This window comes from Ruditapes philippinarum, unplaced genomic scaffold (assembly GCF_026571515.1).
Source record: "Ruditapes philippinarum isolate M1 unplaced genomic scaffold, ASM2657151v2 ctg5157_1_1_1_1, whole genome shotgun sequence".
NCBI classification, from domain to species: Eukaryota; Metazoa; Mollusca; class Bivalvia; order Venerida; family Veneridae; genus Ruditapes; species Ruditapes philippinarum.
Genome location: NW_026867305.1, coordinates 120,163 through 140,732, shown reverse-complemented (window position 1 = coordinate 140,732; position 20,570 = coordinate 120,163). Strand labels below are relative to the sequence as shown.

Sequence of the window (20,570 nt, the reverse complement as noted above, 5' to 3'; positions counted from 1 at the left end):
TCACAGTAACAACGTTACAAGCCCAACCAGGCTACTGTATTTTCAGAGGCAATATAAACAACTGTTTTGAACAAATGAATCGTGCTAGTGAAATGCCTTTGGGCTAGTGAATATTCCAATCTGGTAGTCCGACCAGCCAAGTCGATTCAAATCCTAATTTCTTACACTGCTATTGATGATTAAAGCAAAAATTGAGTTAAATTAACTAAAGGAATGAAATTTAAAATGGAAAATAATTAATAGGATTTCAGCAACAGTTTGAAAATGCCCCATTATGGATGTGAAAAAAAGGTATTTATACACATGGCGATTTGTTATGTGATGAATTTTTATTGTTGCGAAATGTAAAAGTGTCAAGTGGAAGATTGACCTACAGACTATTGCATGTATTTAAACAGATTTTGCCAACTTCACTTTTTTTTCCTGAATCCACCAGCTTGCTTGAAGCCTTGTGAGCAACTAGTGTGACTGATAATATAATTCCATGCTATCATCAATAATGGTTTAGGATATTTATGTGCACATGAAACATATTGTTGAAATTTACTTTAAATTTATTGTGAATTTGATGTAAACATTTCTTACAATTTCAGATGTATAGAAAGGCAGTATTTATTTTATCATGTTAGGATACTGAAAAGCAACAAAAAATGGTCATATAGTCTTTAGACTGTTATCATAATCTTCACTATTTTTTCCAACAGTTTAATACTCATTTAATGATTATGAATGTCAATGTCAATTTGTTGATACCACATCACAGTTTTTGTTTTTGTCAATTTTCAAAACAACCTTTGGCTTTCTGAAGGGAAAAATATATTTATAGCAAGATAAATCAGAAAAAGTGAAAAAACAATAAATAAAATTCCAACAACTATGAATGAAATTCACCTACACATTTAATTAAATTATCAATTCAATTAAATATACATGGCATAGGCTATCTATAACAACTTTCTGTCAATTAATTTTATCAACAAGCTGATAATCATATAAGTCAGCTGCTGTTTAGTCAAGGTTCTGGTGAATAATGTGCACAGGGCATTTCAGTTGAAAAATAGCATTTTGAGGAAAAGTCTTTTTTTGGCTGTAAAATATAGGAAAATAATCACTGCTTAAAAGTAAGGTAGTAAACAAATACCAGTCAAAAATACTGTAATTATATTTATTTTATCATGTTAATATTGTTTCTGTAAATTTGTAGAAAGATGAATAGTTTTCTATAAACACAGTGGCTGTCAGATCCTATGTCTCCTATAGTTTAATTGGTAAAACACCTCTGGTTTATTGATAACTCATGCAAACTAAGAGGAGTTCTGAGTTCAAATCTCAGTAGGAGCAAGGATATTGGCTATAAAATCAAATCTGTAAAAGGATAAACATAGAATTATAAATGTAAAATTTTCAATTTACCTTTAGACCAATGTTTTAATGAACTTCAGATATAATTGCTAGTAAAATTTTGATAGAATGGTTATGTGAACTACCATATTTGGAATATTTATTTATTTATTTTTGTACATGTCCATAGTGTTAAAGAGCTTGAAATATAGATTAAGAATGGGGAGTAAGTAATAGGGATTTGATGGTCTACAGAATTTTATTTTATACAGGGAAGTGAAGGGGCTTTGGCTTGTCCAGCTATAGACTACACATGACATGATGTATATTTAAAAGGAAATCAAATAAAAAACAATTAAAAAATATTTAGAATTCTCTAACTATCAATATAATTTTCAGTCTCAGTTTTAATAGGGTGCCACTATATTAAATGTAACTCGATGATAATAGGCTGGGTTATCCGATAATGGAACAATCACAACTTTTCGGATCAATAATAACATAGTGTTCCGAGTGAAAACAGAAGTGGTACATGAAATACCAAATGGGAAAATGAACAATTTTTTAACGACTTCCCGTCCATAGGCTTTGCCTAATTTCATATTAAATACCTGGTAAGTCAAATCAAGCTTCCAAAGAAATAAAGCTTTTTTTCATAATTCCAAACTTTTTTCATGGTTTCCTTGCCATTGAAATTTTTCAAGTTGACCTGTGCTTTTCTTACATCTAAATGATTTTTAAACAAGTTATTTGTTTTTTGTTTTTGTTTTTACTTTTCAGATTTTAAACATGTGTTTGATCATAATCTGTCACTTCTTTTAAGAAACAAGTGAAAACAGTTCAATTTTTCTAAGGTGTTGAGACAGTTTTTTTGTTTTTATTTGGTTGCTATTTGGATTCTTTCTTCTGAAAGGCTATTAACCAGCCAATGGTGAAAATGTTTTGGAGAGAAGGGGGTGTGCCGTGGTACAATTAACCATCTCTACATTGAAGACATGCATCTATGAATGTGACATTGTGTATACATTTCTTCCTGTTTGGTTATATTCCGTCACTGACAGCGGTATGTATGGCAAGTTAACCATTTTTCACATATTGTGTATCATAATTATGACATAAAGAATTACTTTAGTCAAAGAAATTCAAACATTTTTTACTGAATCGAGGGAAAAAACTTGTTTCTTTATTGTTGTTGTTGTGGCGTTCTATTTTTACCGTGGAAACCCAGACGCGGTTTCATTGGCTATTTTAATCTAGGACATTATCTGATTGGATAAGGCTAACAGGTGCTCGACTGGTTTAAATTTTGCGTTCATTGTCTCGTTGTTTGGAATATTTTATTTACGACGCAGTCCATTGGACAGAAATCTGTCCAATACGCTTGGGGGTTTCCTGATCCCATTATGGGCAGCCATCTTGGATGGGAACCATAATAGGACAGGGAACCAGATTAGTATTTATGTGACGTCATGTAGTGATGAAGGGGTACCCTAAAGGGAATCTTATTTCGACGTTTCATTTGATGTAGCAATGATTTATTTCAAAATCGTCTATACTCGGCAGGGAAAGGGTAATAAAATAATTATTTTGGTTTTGAAGTGATTTATGTGGATATATTACCTGCCAAGATAAAATATCACCCTCGCCTGACGGCTCGGGTGATATAAAATCTTGACATGTAATATATCCACATATATCACTTCAAAACCAAAATAACATATATTACGAGTTATACAGTTTTTTACAGAGCATTAACATTTTGCCTTAATCTTATTGTAATAGAGATCTTCGACTATGCGACCACATACATGCATCGAGGACATTTTGTAAGGGAAGTGACCGTGCGACCACATCAAAGGATTCCGCTTCTCTTACATTAAAGGGCAGACCTTAAAATTAAGCCATTTTCTTATGGAGGCTAATTTTCACATATTTGTTTCGAATAGGTTAATAAACAACAATAGTTACGCAAACCGAGCAGGGAATCAATTTAAGTCCTTTTAAGTCCGCTATGAAATGTAGGAGAAACTTTTAACTCAAAATTGTCCAAGAAATTATAAATGATCATACTCATATAATTTCTTGGAAAATTTTGAGTTTAAAGTTTTCCTACATTTCATTCTATTTATATAACAGAATTATCTTAATTTTGCAAAACATAAACGTTTCAAAAAGTTTTATATGCATTAAACATGGGAGATACACATTTCACACTTCGTTTGCAAATATTAACATGGGGGGCATGTTTGCTGAAGTACGCATTCGACTTACCCTACTTAAAAGGATTAAATTTAGCAGCCGACAATTTTGGCACTTGTATGACTGTACATATTTTGCAAGCCTAATCTGCTCAATTTGTAAAATGCACTTTTCATGCTTCAATGTTATTAGAACTGTCTATAAATCTGCGAATATCAAGATAGCAATTTCTAAAGTTAGTTAGTACAGTTGCCATAAGTACAGTAGCCAAAAGTACAGTTGCCATAAGTACAGTAGCCATAAATACAGTAGCCAAAAGTACAGTAGCCATAAGTACTGTAGCCATAAGTACAGTAGCCATAAGTACAGTAGCCATAAGTACAGTAGCCAAAAGTACAGTAGCCATAAGTACTGTAGCCATAAGTACAGTAGCCATAAGTACTGTAGCCATAAGTACAGTAGCCATAAGTACTGTAGCCAAAAGTACAGTAGCCAAACGTACAGCGCAGATTCAGTTTGCACGGATGTGTAGCCTGGCTTTCCTGGTAATTTACCTTTCGGTTCCAGCAGTGTAAAAGTGTGGTGTTGTATACAGTAACTGTTGTCATATTTCCACAATTGCTTTTGATCTAAGCTCATTCAAAGTTTAAACAAATTCTATTTAGTTTTTAATCTGCCTTTATTTCTATATAAGTAAAGCATATGTTTTCAAACTTTCATTTGTTATATTTTCTCAAGATGAGAGAGTTATAAATGCAACAGGTGCATCAAAGAAACACTTTAAATGTCACACAATCAACGTAATTTCGAATAAAAAATTAGTCCTTCCGCTCAATGCCATTTCACATTACATATGACCTTACTTACATGGGATACTTTGGTTAAAGTGAATGTTTTTTTGTCTTGTTACTACCTGTCAATAAAAACCATTATTAAACCCATATCTAAACGTTTATAAATTTATGTTTCTCCTTCCTGAAGAAGAAGATGTAAAAAATCATATGTTTCTGAGGCATAATTTGCCTTAAAAATAATAATTGAGCCGCGTCATGACAAAACCAATATAATTTGTTTGCGACCAGCATGGATCCAGACCAGCCTGCGCATCCGCGCAGTCTGATCAGGATCCATGTTGTTCGCTTACAGACCCTATAACAAGTAAAGAAACTGATAGCGAACAACATAGATCGCGAATGCGCAGGCTGGCCTGGATCCATGCTGGTCGCAAACCCATTATGTTGGTTTTGTCATGACGCGGCTCAATTATGTTAATTCATTTACTGAATTGATGATACGTTATGAGTTTAAAATGTTGTTAAACTAGCTTCTTTAATTGCATATCCGTACATTTTCGAAACAATTAAAATATATATCTTTAACTAGTATGATTTTCTGGCAGTGTGTTTATAGTTTCCACATTTTATGCATTGCCGCTTTCAAACTAATCAATATTTACGCACAAAAGAAAAAAATAAAGAGAAGATACTTTTTGTTATTATTTTTTTGGACTTGTGCACGTATACATCGTCATACAAATATCAACAAATTAACAAAACATATATTCATAAATTACAATTCTCACAATGAATATAACAAACAAATACACTAGCTAAGTAAAGTGAAGTACTTTCATTGTCAATGGATAATTTCATAAATTCACTAGCTTAATAAAGTGAAGTACTTTCATTGTCAATTGATAATTTCATAAATACACTAGCTAAATAAAGTGAAGTACTTTCATTGCAAATAGATACTATCACAAGTTAACTAGCTTAATAAAGTGAAGTACTTTCATTGTCAATGGATACTTTCACAAGTTCACTAGCTAAATAAAGTGAAGTACTTTCATTGTCAATAGATAATTTCACAAGTTCACTAGCTAAATAAAGTGAAGTACTTTCATTGTCAATAGATAACTTCACAAGTTCACTAGCTAAATAAAGTGAAGTACTTTCATTGTCAATAGATACTTTCACAAGTTCACTAGCTAAATAAAGTGAAGTACTTTCATTGTCAATGGATAATTTCACAAATTCACTAGCTAAATAAAGTGAAGTACTTTTATTGTCAATGGATAATTTCACAAGTTCACTAGCTAAATAAAGTGAAATACTTTTATTGTCAATAGATACTTTCACAAGTTCACTAGATAAATAAAATGAAGTACTTTCATTGTCAATAGATACTTTCACAAGTTCACTAGCTAAATAAAGTGAAGAACTTTCATTGTTAATGGAAAATTTCACAAATGCACTAGTTAAATAAGGTGAATTACTCTCATTGTCTATAGCTATTTTCACAAATTCATTTGCTAAATAAAGTGGAGGACGTGTACTTAGATAAAGCGAAGGACTTGTACTTACATAAAGTGAAGGGCGTGCACTGTCATTGTCAACGCTCAAATGATTAACACTCTCAGCGTCTATGTATAATTTCACAAAATTTACCGCATATAAAATATGAAGGATTTTTATTTCCATTGTCTATTGAGAAACACCACATACTTCATCGGTTCAGTTATATGAGGGAACTTTATTATCAGTATCTTTCGTTAATTTCACAGAATCTTCCAGCAATGTGAGGTGGACATGAACAGCGGTAACTTCCGTCACGTTGTGGAACGCAATATGCTCCGTTTTTACACTGATGATTTACACACGGAATACCTATATAAAAATAGAAATACGATAAAGCATATCATTACAGTATATCACTGGAGAGAGAAAAGAAGAAAGAAAGAAACGAAGAAAGAAACAAAGAAAGACACATCCATATATATCCCCAATTGTAACGTCATTGCATTAGAAGAGGCTCATAGAGACATATTTAAGGGGGGAAAATGAGACTTAAAAATTGATTCAATCAGGAATTTATTAAAAATCTAGATACAAAATGTACATTATTTTTTGTTGTTGAATTTTAACTTTCTAAAATTGTCCGATTAACATTTTTCGCAATAGCAAGAATATTTCGAATAATAAAAGAAACAGAGATGTTGATAAACTCTTAGTCTAGGATCACTGATATAGGTGTAACAAACTTACAAGTCTCGCAGTTTTTCCCGGTGTACCATTCCTTACATGAACACTCATAGCCTCCTATCTTATCGACACACTCTCCACCGTTAATGCATGGATAACTTAAACAGTCGTCTTTGCCTGAAAAAACCCACATTTCGTAAGCTATAAATTTAATTATTGTTTCAATTTTACTATTGTTTTCTATTGACACAAATGCATTAAAGTTTACTAGCTCATTTCATTAAAAATAGGATTTATTAAGATTTTAAAAATCACCTTAATGTTGTCGAAAAATCAACACACATTTTCCACAATCATTTCCAAAATATCTATAGATGGTAACTGAATGAAAGACCTTTAGAAACTAGACTTCTCAGTGATAGCTTTTTGACGAGTCCGACCAGATAACACGTCTTTATAGTCTGACCAGACTCTAAACTGTTTGTTTTTCAATATTTTGATTTTAAACCCTCATATTAACAATGGATTGTTGGAAATTCAAAGCTGCTCAAGCCCTTGGTAACAGATCTTAACTATACGACCAGCGCAGACAAGCTCTTGGTAACAGATCCAAACTATACGACCAGTGCAGACAAGCTCTTGGTAACAGATCCTAACTATGCGACCAGTGCAGTCAAGCTCTTGGTAACAGATCCTAACTATGCGACCAGTGCAGACAAGTCCGTGGTAACAGATCCTAACAACGCGACAAGTGCAGACAAGTCCTTGGTTACAGATCCTAACTATGCGACCAGTGCAGACAAGCTCTTGGTAACAGATCCTAACTATGCGACCAGTGCAGACAAGCTCTTGGTAACAGATCCTAACTATGCGACCAGTGCAGACCAGCCCTTGGTAACAGATCCTAACTATGCGACCAGTGCAGACCAGCCCTTGGTAACAGATTCTAACTATGCGACCAGTGCAGACAAGCTCTTGGTAACAGATCCTAACTATGCGACCAGTGCAGACAAGCCCTTGGTAATAGATCCTATCTATGCGCCCAGTGCAAACAAGCCCTTGGTAATAGATCCTAACAATGCGTCCAGTGCAGACAAGTCCGTGGTAACCGATCCTAACAACGCGACAAGTGCAGACAAGTCCTTGGTTACAGATCCTAACAATGCGACCAGTGCAGACAAGTCCTTGGTAATAGATCCTAACAATGCGACAAGTGCAGACAAGTCCTTGGTAATAGATCCTAACAATGCGACCAGTGCAGACAAGTCCTTGGTAATAGATCCTAACAATGCGACAAGTGCAGACAAGTCCTTGGTAATAGATCTTAACAATGCGACAAGTGCAGACAAGTCTTTGGTAATAGTGGTAATAGATCCTAACTATACGACCAGTGCAGACCAACCCTTGGTAACAGATCCTAACAATGCGACCAGTGCAGACAAGTCCTTGGTAACAGATCCTTACAATGCGACCAGTGCAGACCAGCCCTTGGTAACAGATCCTAACAATGCGACCAGTGCAAACAAGCCCTTGGTAACAGATCCTAACAACGCGACCAGTGCAGACAAGTCCGTGGTAACAGATCCTAACAATGCGACCAGTGCAGACAAGCCCTTGGTAATAGATCCTAACAATGCGACCAGTGCAGACAAGTCCTTGGTAATAGATCCTAACAATGCGACAAGTGCAGACCAGCCCTTGGTAACAGATCCTAACAATGCGACCAGTGCAGACAAGCCCTTGGTAATAGATCCTAACAATGCGACCAGTGCAGACCAGCCCTTGGTAACAGATCCTAACAATGCGACAAGTGCAGACAAGCCCTTGGTAACAGATCCTAACAATGCGACCAGTGCAGACAAGTCCTTGGTAATAGATCCTAACAATGCGACAAGTGCAGACAAGTCTTTGGTAACAGATCCTAACAATGCGACCAGTGCAAACAAGTCCTTGGTAATAGATCCAAACAATGCGACAAGTGCAGACAAGTCTTTGGTAATAGTGGTAATAGATCCTAACTATACGACCAGTGCAGACCAGCCCTTGGTAACAGATCCAAACAATGCGACCAGTGCAGACAAGTCCTTGGTAACAGATCCTAACAATGCGACCAGTGCAGACAAGTTCTTGGTAATAGATCCTTACAATGCGACAAGTGCAGACAAGTCTTTGGTAACAGATCCTAACAATGCGACCAGTGCAAACAAGTCCTTGGTAATAGATCCAAACAATGCGACAAGTGCAGACAAGTCTTTGGTAATAGTGGTAATAGATCCTAACTATACGACCAGTGCAGACCAGCCCTTGGTAACAGATCCAAACAATGCAACCAGTGCAGACAAGTCCTTGGTAACAGATCCTAACAATGCAACCAGTGCAGACAAGTCCGTGGTAACAGATCCTAACAACGCGACCAGTGCAGACAAGTCCTTGGTAACAGATCCTTACTATGCGACCAGTGCAGACAAGTCCTTGGTAACAGATCATAACTATGCAATCAGTGCAAACAAGCCCTTGGTAATAGATCCTAACAATGCGACAAGTGCAGACAAGTCTTTGGTAATAGTGGTAATAGATCCTTACTATACGACCAGTGCAGACCAGCCATTGGTAACAGATCCTAACAATGCGACCAGTGCATACAAGTCTTTGGAAATAGTGGTAATAGATCCTAACTAAACGACCAGTGCAGACCAGCCCTTGGTAACAGATCCTAGCAATGCGACCAGTGCAGACAAGTCCTTTGTAACAGATCCTTACTATGCGACCAGTGCAGACAAGGCCTCGGTAATAGATCCTAACAATGCGACCAGTGCAGACAAGCCCTCGGTCTTCAAGTGTGGACAAGCACATGGTAACAGATCCTAACTATACGACCCGTGCAGACCAGCCCTTGGTAACAGATCCTAACTATGCAACCCGTGCAGACAAGCCCTTGGTAACAGATCCTTACTATGCGACCAGTGCAGACCAGTCCTTGGTTACAGATCCTAACAATGCGACCAGTGCAGACAAGCCCTTGGTAACAGATCCTAACTATGCGACCAGTGCAGACAAGCCCTTGGTAACAGATTCTAACTATACGACCAGTGCAGACAAGCCCTTGGTAACAGATCCTAACTATGCGACCAGTGCAGACAAGCCCTTGGTAACAGATTCTAACTATGCAACCAGTGCAGACAAGCCCTTGGTAACAGATTCAAACTATGCCACCCTTGCAGACAAGCCCTTTGTAATAGATCCTAACTATAAGACCCGTACTGTCAAGCCCTTGGTAAAAGATTCTAACTATGCGACCAGTGCAGACAAGCCCTTGGTAATAGATCTTTACTATACGACCAGTGCAGACACGCCATTGGTAACAGATTGTAACTATGCGACCAGTGCAGACCAGCCCTTGGTAACAGATCCTAACTTTGCGACCAGTGCAGACCAGCCCTTGGTAATAGATCTTAACAATTCGACCAGTGCAGACATGCCGTTGGTAATAGGTCCTAACAATGCGACCAGTGCAGACAAGGATCATAATCTGCACAGTCTGTTCACTACTTCTGAAATTTTTCTTACAAATGATAAATGGTCATAATTTAATTGAAAGATGGACAAGACCATATATAATGCTTGGCAAGATATTAATAAAAACATTTTTACCTGTAAGCACGCTTCTTATGTACTCAAAATTCTCTGTTACGCCCTTCGTGTTTGCAGTGAATGCTAAAATAACAATAACCGTAAAAACTAAACAGGTAATCTTAATATATTTTGGTATTGAACCCGTTGATTTACTTGTTTCCACTCCATTTGAAGCCCTTGGTTTCGTTTTGCTATATTTTTCTGAACGAAATTCCTCCTCAGACACTTTCGGTTTGTCCGAAGTACTACGCCTTTGCCGAACTTGATCTTTGATATCCGACTTGTTTGTTGTCTTCATGATAATTTATATATCCTTTGTTGTAAATGATTTTCATGAACTTTACTTGCAAAAGTTAAGTTACTTTCGAGTTATATATGATGTAATGGAATTTTCCGTTCTAAAATTTGCAATACTTGTTTGAATGGGCTATTTTTAAATGAGTTTTCCAATAGCTAAGTAAAGATATAGGACTTGAGTCGTAACTACATTGAAAAAAGTATTGCATGTATCATTATTATTATTATTATCATTATTATTATTATCATTATTATTATTATTATTTTATTATTATTATTATTATTATTATTATTATTATTATTATTTTTTTATTATTATTATTATTATTATTATTATTATTATTATTATTATTATTATTATTATCATCATCATCATCATCATCATCATCATCATCATCATCGTCATCATCATCATCATCATTATTATTATTATTATCATTATTATTATTATTATTATTATTATTATTATTGTTGTTGTTGTTGTTGTTGTTGTTGTTGTTGTTGTTGTTGTTGTTGTTGTTGTTGTTGTTAAAAAAACATGGAAATTGAATAAGCTTACAAAATGCTGCCTTAAATTTGACTAGATTAAAGTATAACTAAATCGAATTTATCACGAGCAGTATATCAAACAACTATAAACAGGGGCTTCCCCGGATATTTAAAAAAAATGGAAATTTGAATAAAAGTACAAAATATTGCCTTACGTTAAAGTATTGCTAAATCATATTTATCACGAACAGTGTATCAAACTACAGACCCGAGACGAATGTGTGTAACTTGGTTTTTCCTATTCAATATCATATGACGTTGGGTAATAAAGAATAGAAGCGTGACACATTTTCGCAAAACAATTTAATCAGAGTTACAAAGCATACAATAGTATGACGGCACTGTTTAGTAATACATGAGTTGTGTCCCTTACAAAGTATCATTCTTATTTTTAATCGTTATATAGGTTAACATTTTGTTTTCTCAAGAAGTCAAAGTATTTTTTTCATAGAATTGAGATTTAACTACGATATCCAATCAAAATGCGCTTTTTCATATATTTCAACTTTTTTTTTTCTTTTTGGTCCATTCACACAAACATTTGTTTCGTTCCGGGCATATACCCGTACCACAAAGATTCACGGTAACAATTGCACGATTCCTGTGCTATTTTAAAACTCCTGCATTACGGATATATACTCTGATTTACATATTCTAACAAGAAAATAAGATCCATATTTTAGTTACTTCTTCTATAAGTTTCTTCCTAATTATATTTCTTTCTGTCTTCATGTAAATCTATTTCTCCTTAATTCTATTTAGCTAAATGATGCGGTCTTGTATTATTAATATCAATCTTCTTTTCTTTGTTTATTTTTTGTTCTATAAGTTACAATTAGATGTAAGAAACAGTTACACTTTAATTACTTATAATTATCAGGATTTCAAATCAGAATTATTGTGATTTAAAGCAAGTCACATAATACTGTCATACTGTAGTTTTGTAAATCCATTAGGAGATGGCTTACCAACCCTATTACATGTAGAGAAACTGATAGCGAACAGCATGGATCCTGATCAGACTGCGCGGATGCGCAGGCTGGTCTGGATCCATGCTGGTCGCAAACCCATTATGTTGGTTTTGTCGTGACGCGGCTCAAATGACTAATTGAATACGATCTTCGTGTTATCTTCCTAATGTTGACAATCAACCCTAAACCTCCTGAATTTATTGAATGGACTTGTCCAGCTTCCAGATTTTGGAACAGTCCATTATCAACTTAAGATATACAGGCTGACTTAATTGACTGCAATTCCGACAGGTTTAATGTTAAATTACAATCGTACAATATCAAAACCGCCATAAATTGTTTTATACAAAATGTATATCCTGACTGAAATATCTTTATGTCAGGGTTAAATCAATTAATAAATTTCACATTCACTGACAGTATATAATAACAAGTCAGCCAGTGAACGCATTAATAATTTTAGGTATAATAATACATAAACAAAACCCGATAGTATTTGAATAACTGTGACCTTAATCCATTAACATACCTCTAAAATCATCTTATTTTCTCGCATACACATAGTTTATCAAATACTTAAAATTACAAGTTTTACATGTTTTTCAAATTTAAAGGGTATTATCAGAAATAGAGACTTGATGAAAGGTATTTTAATAAGTTGTTTATCCAACTAACCGTTTTCATGTTTACATAAAAGATATATAACTCTTAAAAAGATTAATTTTAATGTATTTTCGTTTTTACGAACTTGTCGTGCTTTAGATGACATTGCGTTATTCAAAACGGTCAAAAACCCTATTTTTTTTAATTTCACTTATTTCTATGGTGCTTTTAATAGCTACATCGAATGCAGTAACACTTTGGTCAAAATTTGAGCTGTATATTAGGTTAATTATCATTGCAGTATCTATATAATAATACAAATAACCCAATTCTACCCGATTCACTATTATTTTGTGTCATCAATATTATGTTTAAAAATACTTTCATGCTTTAAGATAAATGTAAACATAGAAATGTAACTCAGTTATTCAACTTTAATTTACAAAATGCTTCAGGCCACCAGCCCATCATATGATAAATAATACAGTATAGGAAAAAAAACAACAATGTTCATCGAAGATTTTTTTTTAAAGTTGATAAAATATAGAAAGAATGAATAATTTAGGACACATAATATCAAATAATCAATAATGACAACTTGACAAGTCCTCTTTGACTCAAATCAATGTTACAAAGCGTTATAATTATAAAAGATGTTGATATTATTACCAATGTAAAAAAACACTTGCCCCTCACCGTTGTGGGTTCGAATCCCGACAGGGACTTTGGATCCTTTCAGGTAAGGAAACTATCCAGGTTGCTTACGGAATTTCGGTGGTTCTACTCAGGTACCCGTTCGTATTTGAAATATTAACACAACATAACATAAACGTTATTTTTTAGCATTTAACACAACAAAACAGAAACGTTTATTTAGCATTAAACACAACAACACAGAAACCTTTTTATAACATTTAAGACAACAAAACAGAAACTTTTTTTTAGCATTTAACACAACAAAATAGAAACGTTTTAGCATTAAATACAACAAAAAAAGAAACTTTCAGCATTTGAGAAATCAAAACAGAAAGTATTCCAAAAGTTGACTTGAACACAGCAGTTCTCTATCATAGCATACATTTGATGCACAAGAGGACTTGTGTTGAATTCTTAACTATGGCTGATTTGTACCACGTCGCTTAACCACTTTGTCGTATTATCGTGTTTCCGCCGTTTGCCACGCAGAACGAAATTACGACAATATATTGAATTGGTCGTATTTTCGCATGGCGCCTCGCGAAGCGAAAGTATACATAGCACAAATCAGCCACCATACTGTACCCTTACAAGATAAATGAAATAAATGTATTTGCCATCTTTCAGTCTAGACAAAACCAATAATTACTTTTCGGGAAATTTCAAAATTAGTACTGACTGCTTAGCGCAGAGTATGTGCCGGCGGATCTTGGTCTGCACTTCCAGTTGCCGCAAGAAACCTAAGAGTAAGATATATGTAATGCTAAATATGTTCTTCTACAGGCATTTTGCAAGTACATTGTATTAATTCACAAAATTTGGACAAAAAACTATTAACTGTAGTTTAAACAAAACCAGATCTATAGCTTAAACAAGAATTTACACAATCATGTTCATGAAATCATGCACCAAATTGACATGTTATTACGTCATTGGCATGTCATGTACATTTTTTTTGGCAAATTTCATTTTTTCCGTTCACAAAACTAGAAAAAAAAATCTACCGGTATAGATCCACTAAATATTAAAAGGATATTTATCTTATTTAAGTCGCCTACGGATGGATTTTCTAGTGGTCAAAGTTTTAAATCGGTAATCACTATCTATGCGATACTCAATAAAGTATTGACTAAAGAATTAGCTATTCTTCAATTTAACAAAACATTGTCGATTTGACGCTTTGGGTATATTCATATATACAGGACTTCAGAAATTTCAGAGTAATTATGGGATTACGCCCGGAGGAATGTAAAGTAAGTGACTTTTCTTTTCTACAACATATTTTTTTCCTGAAAATTAGTCTTCGTCTTTGAAAACTGGCGGTATGGATTTCCTTCTTAGTTTTTTTTAAAAAAAATTATGTTTCAAGTTAAATCTTTCATTTAAGTCTAATCATTGTAAAATTAATAAAATCATACATACAATATATGCATATACATTGCACATATAGCCATTCTAAAATAGAATTGTAAGAGACTATTTAGCATTATTTACGGACTAAAATTATACATATTTATTTACATGATATATATTTTTCCCAATTATTTTTAATTAATTAAAGTGTTTTATTGTAAAAATCATATTTTCGAATGTGGAGAAAATTTGTAGTTTATTTAAACTTCCATTACACTCTAACGTATAGCGTGGGTTTTAAATATTTAGCAATAAGTTCTACCTTAAAAGTTATACTGACTCGACCTTGGAGCCCGCTTTCCAGAATTAAATCAGTACTGATGATATTTGGAAAAATATGGTTGTGGCCATAATAAGGCTCGAACCCACGTAGATTCAGAATCCAACACCTTAAAGGGACTCCACTGGTTTTTTGTTCGGTATGATGGGACAGGAAATATTTTTCTAGATTTTTAAACCATTTGTTGTAGATCGATACCAATAAATTATGTACACAATTTTAGATCATTTGCTCACAGCTTTTTTTCAGAATTATCATTTTGTCGTGCAATATGACCTAAATATGAAAGCGTTTTTAAAAACGATTTTAACTAAAATCGGGTTAAGAAAAGTACTAAGTATTGATTTTCAATTTAATTTTGAATATATTTCTTTACTATCTTTCCGTTTTAATTGCCCGAGTTGTTCCGTGTAAGCTCTTCAAATTTTATGATTTAGGTTTTTGGACATCTGTGGAGTTCCTTTAACCACTTGGCTAGAGACATCCCCCCTTACATTTTTACCTATTTTACGTAATGTACGTTAAAAAAAGCTCCTTTTTACATGGATAGCGAGATAATATGTATGTCTCTCTCTATTTTTGCAATCTAAAACTTGATCTTTTAATGCGAAAATAAGTGTTCTTCATTTCCATTTTAAAAAATCTTGATCATTTATATTGTAAAATTGTTCAATAAAAGAAGTAAGATGTATCTTTAATCTTTGTAGACAGGTTAGGAAAACTCCTGAGTATCGTATTTCTTTTTTATATTCAAGAAAAAAATCGAACGATACGTAATTACAAACAAAAAATGAGATCTAGTGAGCGATGTAAAAAACACAAAAGCAAAATCGCCCAGCGCTCGCGATTTTACAATAAATAGGCATGTTTCATTTTTCAAAAGAACAATACATGGTAAACATAAGTATATGATAATTTAAACTTAATTTTCTCTGTATTTAAATACCTATATTTTCATTTAAATGAAATGAATAATCTTCTGTGCTTTTTTACAATTGTATTGACTTAGTGTCTTCATAAAAGGATTCGATGTTTGCTCTGGTATTTTAGAAAGTATAGATTTATGAAATTCCAATGTTTGTGCGTGAATAGGAACTTTTATCTCACAAAGCCAAATGGACAAAAATCCATTTGTTTTGTTACTGTTGGAAATGAATAGTTGTTTAATATTTTTGCGTTCATGTGCGTCAGCGTAATTAGTTATAATTAGAGTTTTTTGGACCAAGTTATATAAATTGAACACGTGTCTTGTAACTTTTGAGTGGTTAGTTACTAAGTATTGGATATACTTTATGGTTTGAAGTGCTGTGGAAAATACTTTAAGTAATTATTGTTTTTATGAATGTATTAAGGACACAATAGTACCCTAAAGTTAAATTTTGGCCACTATTAACACAAAAATGTATTAATATTTTGGAGGTTACAAACAGTGGCTGTAATAATTTGGTGTTTCAATTTGCATCAGGTGTTTTTTTTGTGTTTTATATTGAATTTTATAGACATGTATATTAATAAAATTTAGGTACAGCTGGGGAAATAGAAACAAGAGACTTTAAAAGTGTTCGTCATAATTTCTATCATTTCATATGAATAATGCGTAGACAAGTAATTTGTATTTTTTAGTACGATTTGAAAGAAAGATAAAAGTAACAGAACTATTACGAATATTGACGGAAATGATATTTAAATTGTGGAGGTAATATTTTGTTAAAGGAAGTCCACTGACATCTAACAGCCTGAAAAATAAAATTTGAATTTCTTACATAGACCAGCAGAGGTATTTCATACAGAAAAGGTTGTAAAAGATAAGTAAGATTTATACCAAGAAATAAATTCAAAATCGTATGTTTTTGTTATTCTTTGAGGGATTTGAGGGAAAAGCGTTGCAACGCTTTTTTGTGTCATTGTTTCACAATGAGAATAACTATTCTGGAAAACGGAACAACTGAATCATCTGATTTCTTTTAAGTTATCGGTCTCGACCTACTAATTGGACGATCATTTCCAGTCCCATCATATCAAAACACATCAGTGGAGTCCCTTTAAAGGCTCCTTCACGTGCGCTTTTTGGCTACTAATAGTACGTTTTGTAACGGAATCATTTATTTTCTATTTCAGAGATAATCGACGGTGATATTTGGAGTAGTTATTGTCACACTTGTTACTTTTATGTGGTTTATACCATTCCACCCAAAATGGACCAATAAATTTAATAGCAATATGTCGAAAAGAGGTCTTATATTCTTTATACGTAATTGTTATACGTAAAATATAAGGAAGTTTATACACGCAAGGATAAATCATGGTTAGGCTGGACAAGTGTGTGGAAGCGCTGTATGACAGTGTGACTGCGGACACAAGGAATAAGAACTTATCCATTCTCACTGTCATGAAAGGGGCGATAAGCATGTCAAGAAGTAAAACAGGGGAGTGCATCTTTCGTACAAACAAAACAGAACGGAAAAATCTCGAGCGTTTGATCCGAATTGAGGGGAGACACGCAAGCTACAGTATTGCTCAGATTGAAACGCAGCGGAAAAGTGTGATCAACCGGTGGTCAAAGGTTCTTGAGAACCAGACCTCGTGCAGTGCGGAAGTTTTGTTTGAAGAGCTTATGGATATCAATGACGGGAATGATATGAATCACGAAATTTCCTTGCACCGTGAAAGTCCTACTCACAGTGAAAGCCCCGAGCCCAAGGATGTTAAACTTAAAACCTTGATAGATATAAGACTAGCAAAGCTTGAAAATGAAAATAACAATAGTGGTTTTGAGACAGTAATGGCGGACCGGAAACGTCACAGTCGATATAATCTCGAGAGAAAGGCAGCAGACGACTTGGCTAGTGCTGATTCAGACACGGAATTTGTAACCGAGCGTAAAGATATTCGGAATAAATACTCCGGGGATGATGTTGTAAAGCTAGAACCGCCAACAAAAGATGGCGATGGCAAAACGGTTCATAGAATAGGCCTAACCAAATCTAGGACTGTACATTTACCCTCTGTCCGCCGACATAATACGGAAGTTGTATCAAAATCAGATGACACACCGGCGCCAGCGTTAGAACGCGACATGACAGACTGGGGTAACTGGTCGCTGAAAGACAAATCCTGGATAAATGGTAAGTCTTGGATTTTATCAAAACTTTAGCTGCCTAATTTCCTTCAGTATCACAGGCAAAGGACTTTTACGCATTAGATAGAATTTTACTGACTTAGGAACTGTAACGGTGTTCGCGAAAAAGCTCACAAAGTTCTTCTAGTAATATTTTACCATACAAGCAAAGCTCTATAAAATAGTTTTATCTATTAGCGCAGGAAGAAAAAAACACTATAAACTATAAATATAATATTAATTTATCATAGTCCAAAAATCAGAAATTGACTGCTGTCGATAAATTTCTTTTTGCAATAAAAAAGTGTTTAGTATTATACATTTTTGATAAAAATTCGACAGGTTATATTGCCGTATATAAACGGTTATTTGCAAAATAAACCTTGTCTTACGGTTAGAGTTATATTTTTATTAAAGAAAACGGGTAATGTATTCAAACAACCGTTTATATAGGGCCATAAAACCTTACAAATTCTTAATAATATAAGAATACTTTTCTGACGTTTTCCACCAATTCTGTAACAACTACCAGAAGTAAAACATTACACGGTATGGACGAATTCCATTTATTGTTTAGAAGTTCCTACCCCGTGAATATTGAGGAAAAAATAGCATTATTTTGTCCATAAACATATATAACTTTTCTAAAAATATTCATTAAAATATAATATGTGATTATAGTGTTTAATAGAAAGAGCATCATTTTGGTATTGAACTAGTGAATACATTGTGACCGCTCCGTTAATAAAGCGCCCTACATGTATAGTTTGCTGCAGATTACCATATTTTGATACCTATAATGCTTTGCACCTTTAAAAAAAAGTCACCGCTGCCTGTGGTCTTTTTTAATGTTAACATGGAAATTTGATTAATTAAAACAAGGAAATTTTTGTTCATTAAACGATTCATTTATCATTAAGGATGTATGTACATGTACTGAAATTATATTCAGAAATTTCGTTAACAAGAAAGTACTCTTTGGATGGCATTGCAGTATTGTGAATTACTTGTTCTTGAGTTCATAAACATGTAAGCTTCAAAGTCAAAGAAATCTTACTAGATGTATATAACAATAAATTTAATGCTATACAATAAAAAATAAATGCTATATATTAAGGCTATCCTTTAATAGTAATCAAACTACTCTTGAACTCTTTGACCTATAATTTTAGCACTAAATAGAGGATATTGAATGAGTGTAAGTTCAATACTGAATTTATTGCACGAGTTGAATAAATTATATTATGCGAGCCTCTGGCGAGCATAATATTATTTTATTCAACGAGTGCAATAAATTCAGTAATGAACTTACACGAATTTGATATTCTATGTATCACATACCCAAAATAAAGACCGTTTAAAGTGAAAAAAGAGTCATTTTTCATTGACGCGCCTATAGTATAACGCTTACATTTAGCGCGTCTCTACACTATGTTTGTATAACGCTAATGACGTCACGTCAAAATATATGCACGGCCGTGCAATACCATATTTACGGAACGGGTGTGTGATATCGATATTATGAATATGTATTTTATTTTAGGTTATCTTCGCCGAGAAAGGACAAGACACGCAGATTTGATTATTAGAAATGCTTTGAATAAAATAGAAACAGACATGTCCGGAACGCACAAAATCAGACGACAGCAAATGCGGCAAAAACTCCAAAACGAAAAGCAGCAACGGGAAGCGGAAATACGGCGAAAGGAGCGTGCGCAGAAGGAAGCGGAACTGTCACGCGAGATAGCTTTGTTATCGTCTGCAAGTGGGAAAAGCACACCAGACAGAGCTAAAGTCGCAATCAAAACTGTTCCAGTAGTAAAGCGTGTTGTATTTCAAGAGCCTTTAAATATAACTGGGAACCCAGACGGTCAAGATCCTTTGAGTGTGACTGGAAACTCAGTCAGTCAGAAAACAAATTTTAGTGTGCATAAAACGAATAAATGTAAAAAACGATACAAGCCATTGGCCAACACCTTCAATCATTTACCGGTGATTCAAGAAGGTTCAAGGCTGGTGAAAGTTACATCTACGTAATCATATAAAAACATTTTGGGGCCTATTTTTAAAATGGCACATACTTCGACTAATGATGACATTCAAGGTGATGACCTACACGACAAAGGCTTGCCAAACAAAAATGCTACGCAAACATTCAAATTAGAAATATGCACATCTTAAATTATGTTATAGCTGGGAATAATGATAAGGAGGCTTCCCAAACTTTCAGATTCCATCTTCATGTGCGAAAAGTTTTTCTTTTTTTGTGTGTGTTTTTGTTTTCATCTTTTTATCTACAGTATGAAATCCTGTAAACTGAAACATTCTTTAAAGCTTATTCTATGAATTTTGTCTTGTGTTTGTGCATATTCTACTTCATCTTATTTTCATGTGTTTTTGTTTGTTTTCAGTCTGCATGTAAAAAATGCAATAAAAAATATCTGCAAGAAAAAATATACCTGGTTATTTTTTGAAAAACAATGGTCATT

The 20,570-nt window shown here is 33.9% G+C and overlaps 2 protein-coding genes across 3 annotated transcripts; one reads left to right on the top strand and one right to left on the bottom strand.

The window, feature by feature from the left end:
- Positions 1-5,023: 5,023 nt before the first annotated feature.
- LOC132735632 (protein crumbs homolog 1-like) lies at positions 5,024-10,539 on the bottom strand. Its single transcript, XM_060722608.1, has 3 exons — positions 10,173-10,539; positions 6,585-6,698; positions 5,024-6,206 (listed from the first exon to the last, which is right to left on the bottom strand). Exons 1-3 carry the CDS (start codon positions 10,450-10,452, stop codon positions 6,079-6,081), a joined length of 522 nt encoding a protein of 173 aa, XP_060578591.1. The 5' UTR covers positions 10,453-10,539; the 3' UTR covers positions 5,024-6,078.
- A 3,762-nt stretch (positions 10,540-14,301) lies between these two features.
- LOC132735630 (uncharacterized) lies at positions 14,302-20,535 on the top strand. Of its 2 annotated transcripts, none has more exons than XM_060722605.1 (3): positions 14,302-14,523; positions 17,082-18,088; positions 19,625-20,535. In XM_060722605.1, exons 2-3 carry the CDS (start codon positions 17,266-17,268, stop codon positions 20,116-20,118), a joined length of 1,317 nt encoding a protein of 438 aa, XP_060578588.1. In that variant the 5' UTR covers positions 14,302-14,523; positions 17,082-17,265; the 3' UTR covers positions 20,119-20,535. The 2 variants fall into 2 exon arrangements, with proteins under 2 accessions (XP_060578588.1, XP_060578589.1); XM_060722606.1 differs by lacking the exon at positions 14,302-14,523 and adding an exon at positions 16,046-16,286.
- The last annotated feature ends 35 nt before the right edge of the window (positions 20,536-20,570 follow it).